This window comes from Poromitra crassiceps (assembly GCF_964638095.1).
Source record: "Poromitra crassiceps genome assembly, chromosome: 19".
Lineage (NCBI taxonomy): Eukaryota > Metazoa > Chordata > Actinopteri > Beryciformes > Melamphaidae > Poromitra > Poromitra crassiceps.
Window position 1 is genome coordinate 10,225,434 of NC_139646.1, and position 5,000 is coordinate 10,230,433.

The 5,000-nt window shown below is 41.7% G+C and overlaps 1 protein-coding gene across 1 annotated transcript in view; it reads left to right on the forward strand.

The window, feature by feature from the left end:
• Window positions 1–5,000, forward strand: part of lrba (LPS-responsive vesicle trafficking, beach and anchor containing) — a 283,347-nt gene that overhangs the window by 61,535 nt on the left and 216,812 nt on the right. The window contains 3 exon segments of the mRNA XM_083655531.1: window positions 464–556; window positions 2,317–2,425; window positions 3,127–3,208. Of these exon segments, the coding sequence (XP_083511657.1) occupies window positions 464–556; window positions 2,317–2,425; window positions 3,127–3,208 (284 nt within the window).

Genomic DNA, 5,000 nt, shown 5'->3' on the forward strand with positions numbered 1-5,000 from the left:
TGTGTTGTGATTTCTGACTCTGGGGCTAAAATGATGCCAGATGATCTGGCCAACCAATAAAGATGCCTATTGAAATTCGCCAGCACTCCAGTTATTCCCCTTAATTTAAACGGCGTGCCTCTGTGTTTCTAGGGTTATGGCTTAAGATAGAAAATATATGGTCTGTATTCTGTAGGTACTTATTTTAGGTTCAGACTTTTCTGTATTATTTTAGGTTTATATAACACCTTGCTCTGAGCATACTATATTAGCTCATTGCTTTTGTTTTGGTTTCATTTTAGAACAGATAAAATGCTGTTATCCAAATAGAAATACAGTAGTAGTGTTTCACATGAACATGATGAATGTTATCCTACTTTTTCCTCCTGGAAAGCTACAATGATGGAAACTATTAAAATAATTTAAATGCAGGCTTGGTATTGAGATTTTTTTTAATTACTTTTTTGCTTTCTGTTTTCAACAGTGTGATCTACAAGCTGCTGGCATCTAAAAGTGAAGGAATAAGAGTGCAGGCACTCAAAGTCATGGGCTACTTTCTCAAGCACTTGCCACCAAAGTAAGTGCAGCCCCTAAGCTGATATTCTCATCATAGTCATATAGAGTAAATATGATATAAAATTTAATAAAATTCTAGTTTGCACAATATCTCTATCTATCTATCTATCTATCTATCTATCTATCTATCTATCTATCTATCTATCTACCTACCTCAACTCAAATCCCACCTTTTCAAGAAAGCCTACAATATCTGACTTCTACCTCCACCATCCTTTTTAATTTTGCAACTCCCATATTTGTTTTTTCTGTATCTGTGTACATTTTATGTTATACTGTATTTAAAGCGTCTTTGAGTGACTAGAAAAGCGCTATATAAGTCATATGTATTTATTATTATTATTATTATTATTATCTATACTATATATATATAATGTACATTTACGGTAGATACATCTGCTGTACTGTACATTGTATTTTCAAATAGTTCTATAACTTATAAATTAGATTTTTATTTTGTTTTATTAAGGCAAAAAGTCTGTTTCATAAAAGTTCTTAGTTAAGATCAACTCTAAAATACTTTAGTACGCCAAAGAATTTCATCATACGGTTAAATTTAGACAGAAAATCAAAGCGGCTGGAATTAAGGTTGATGGCGGGTTCTCTTTAAGTCTGCAGGCTTCGCTGTCAAAATAAAGAGTCCATGATCGTGTTTGACCCACGCCAGTTCCATCCTCTTGTTTAGAATTAGTTTGATATCAATTTGGCAAGCCCGGCTTTACCAACTACAGTGTGTTCACCCTGTGCAGCAGCACCACCAGCCCAGCTCTAGCCAGAGTCCTAGTAGAAACTACACAGTGTGTTCACCCTGTGCAGCAGCACCACCAGCCCAGCTCTAGCCAGAGTCCTAGTAGAAACTACAGTGTGTTCACCCTGTGCAGCAGCACCACCAGCCCAGCTCTAGCCAGAGTCCTAGTAGAAACTACACAGTGTGTTCACCCTGTGCAGCAGCACCACCAGCCCAGCTCTAGCCAGAGTCCTAGTAGAAACTACACAGTGTGTTCACCCTGTGCAGCAGCACCACCAGCCCAGCTCTAGCCAGAGTCCTAGTAGAAACTACACAGTGTGTTCACCCTGTGCAGCAGCACCACCAGCCCAGCTCTAGCCAGAGTCCTAGTAGAAACTACACAGTGTGTTCACCCTGTGCAGCAGCACCACCAGCCCAGCTCTAGCCAGAGTCCTAGTAGAAACTACACAGTGTGTTCACCCTGTGCAGCAGCACCACCAGCCCAGCTCTAGCCAGAGTCCTAGCAGCAGTATCAAGGCTCACACGGTCTCGATCCAAGGTTGACCCAGAGCCTATGTGCAAACTGTCTCTGGTGCTGTAACTGAGTTATAATCCTAAAATTGAAACTGATCTGTGATCAGAGATGAAAGCAACGAGGACCTCTCTGTGAAGAACTGCTCCTCCTTAGTCAGCAGGAATTCTCTTTTTCATTTCCTCCATGTCAAATGTCAGCTGGAGCTCGGCTGAGTTACACCGCGATAGATTTCAACCGTCCTGATTCTGTGACTCATCACACGCCTTCACATTTTGCCCTTGTCCCTGTGAAATTAATGATAATGCAGAACGCATTCAGTATGATGCATCTGTAACCTTGTGAAATAATAATCATAGCATCAGAATGATATTATTAATAAGTCAATATAATGGATCGTGTTAAAATTGGGAAAGGGTGCTGCAGTGCAGTACCACCATGGAAGTATTATAGCAACGCTATAGACAAATATGAATATTTACCCTCCCAACGCCCTGACCAGGAGGAAATCTGAGCTCATGCTGGGTCATGGCCTCTTCTCCCTGCTCACCGAGCGCCTGATGCTAAACTCCAGCCAGTTTACCATGACAACCTACAACGTGCTGTTTGAGGTCAGTCTACTCCCCACACACACGCACACACACACACACACACACACACACACACACACACACACACACACACACACACACACACACACACACACACACACACACACACACACAGTTTACTATGATGACCTCCCTACTTTCATGCTCCAAGCCAAGCATGCTCCTCTCTGTTGAAATGTGTATTATGTAGTATTTGTTTGTGTGTACAAGGCTACTCCCCATACACACGCTCGCACACACACACGCACGCACGCACGCACACGCACACACACACACACACACAGTCAGTCTTGAATTCTGACATCACTTTAACTTCCTAGAGTAGTAGTTATATTTTTGTTTTATTTTCTCACCATTTCCTTATCTGATTTTTCTTTTTCTTTAAAATATGAAGATTTAATTAATTGCATTAAACAATAAATGAAATGAATCACGTTGCATCGTACTGCTCATAGAAACTGAACATGCTGTTCCTTCTGCTGCATCTTGATTTGACAATTTTTTAGCACTATATGTGATGGTGTCACATGACTGTACTGTCGTTTGTTTCTCTGTTGTTGTTGTTGTTAACTGTGCTGTGTGTTGGATATTTACGACTAGAATCCTCTCTCTCTCTCTCTCTCCTCTCTCTCTCTCTCTCTCTCTCTCTCTCTCCTCTCTCTCTCTCTCTCTCTCTCTCTCTCTCCTCTCTCCCCTGGTAGATTCTTACAGAGCAGATCTGCACTCAAGTGATCCATAAACAGCATCCGGACCCCGACTCCACTGTGAAGATCCTCAACCCACGTAAGTGCCCCCCCAACGCTGCAGCGCGCTCCTAAATCATCCCCTGCAGCGTACCCTCTCCGTGCCTATTGCTCCACACTGCACTGGAGGATATTCCCCACGGGCTTGTGCCATTGCTATATACAGTCGAACAAATGAACAACATAAATTTTGCAGCCCGGAGCTATTTTCATACAACTCGACCTCTGATGTAAGCTTAGCATAAAGATGGTGCTAATACTTTGCGTGATATACAACCGCCGGTTTGAAGTCTGCGACATCTTTCACAGATTCATTTACACAGAGAAATGGTATTTAGAAATGTGCTGGATATTATTAAAGCATTAAATTCAAATTGTACAACATTTTATATGTTGGTATAGAGCAGATGGCTCTTTTGCTAATGATTAAATCCATTGAATACATTAATACCCCTTTTCTTTATACTGTATATAGTATTTGTAAAATGTTTAGTGAATAGTAGCAATAACAAGTATAGATGCATCATCTAAACATCTTTGATTTGACTAGTTTTGACGTTGATTATACCTAGTGTATTGTTACTATTCTGCGTTCTGTATTTTATGAATGAAAGCAGTTTACCGTATATTGTTTTATTGTTTCATACATATACTTTCCTATAGGTTGTCACTTCTTCCCTATTTCATCTTTACCTTTCTTGTGAGGTATTCGTTGAAACTGCTCGAGGGATTTTGAATGGCAAAAGCTCTCTTTATGCGTCGTGCATACAGTATATGCCCACTGCCCACACATTCCATGCGGATTTTATTTTTCTCAACCAGTGCCTCATTACTAGTAGAAAGGGCACGCTTATGTTCTATATGATGCAACCGAATAAGCTGAAACAGCAACCGCCAGGCTTTGATCAGTGTTCCCATCCTATCATGTCTCGCAGTGTTCTCAGGCTATTACTTACCTCCAATTTCACATGTCAGCTCACAAAATCTTTTCATATGTGCGAATCAAAGTAGTGTATTGAGTTCAGCTAAGAAAAGAAAACATCTCTCTCTCTCTCTTACCCAGACACGCACACACACACACACACACACACACACACACACACACACACACACACACACGCACACACACACGCACACACGCACACACGCAACTTTAATCAGCTTGAAATCCAAGAGCTTGGTGTAATCACAACCAAGGTTTACTTCCAACCAGGCTTAATCTGACAAGGTACCGCCGTAGTCACACATTGATTATCTTAAGCCTTTATTGTGTTAAAAACTCTCCTTCCCAACCATCCCAGACAGGCGGTATATATATCATAGAAACCTCGTATGGGTTTCGTACTCGTGAGCGCACGCTGTGGAACACAGAGCCAGTGGTCTGTTTCTCCTTTGCCGTGCATTCTCTTGATTTAATCTGCGACAAACTCCCAAAATGGCCCCCTGATTGCAGTCTTTAGTAACGTCAGAGCCAATCAAACAAACCGAGGAAGTACCGTTTCCCTCAAATTAACTCAAGGGAAGGGAACCAAGAGCAAATGGAAAAAAAAAGAGAGAGAAAGGAATACGCCATCCCTCCATCCTCATTCCCGGTACATGCTGGGGTAATTTTCTGGCGGTAAAGGTTCAGCGACTCATAATTTGAGTGACTAAGGCGTAGAAACAACACAAGCGTCTGCCGGGGCGAGGGGGCATCGGTTAGCGCCAAGGTCTGGAGAGACAAGTGAAACCCAACCCCTGTCGTCTCTCTACTCAGAGCAAATGGACACTGACATTGTCTAGATAATTCATCTAAACAGTCAGTCTCTTTGGGTTAACCAAAGCCAAGCCCT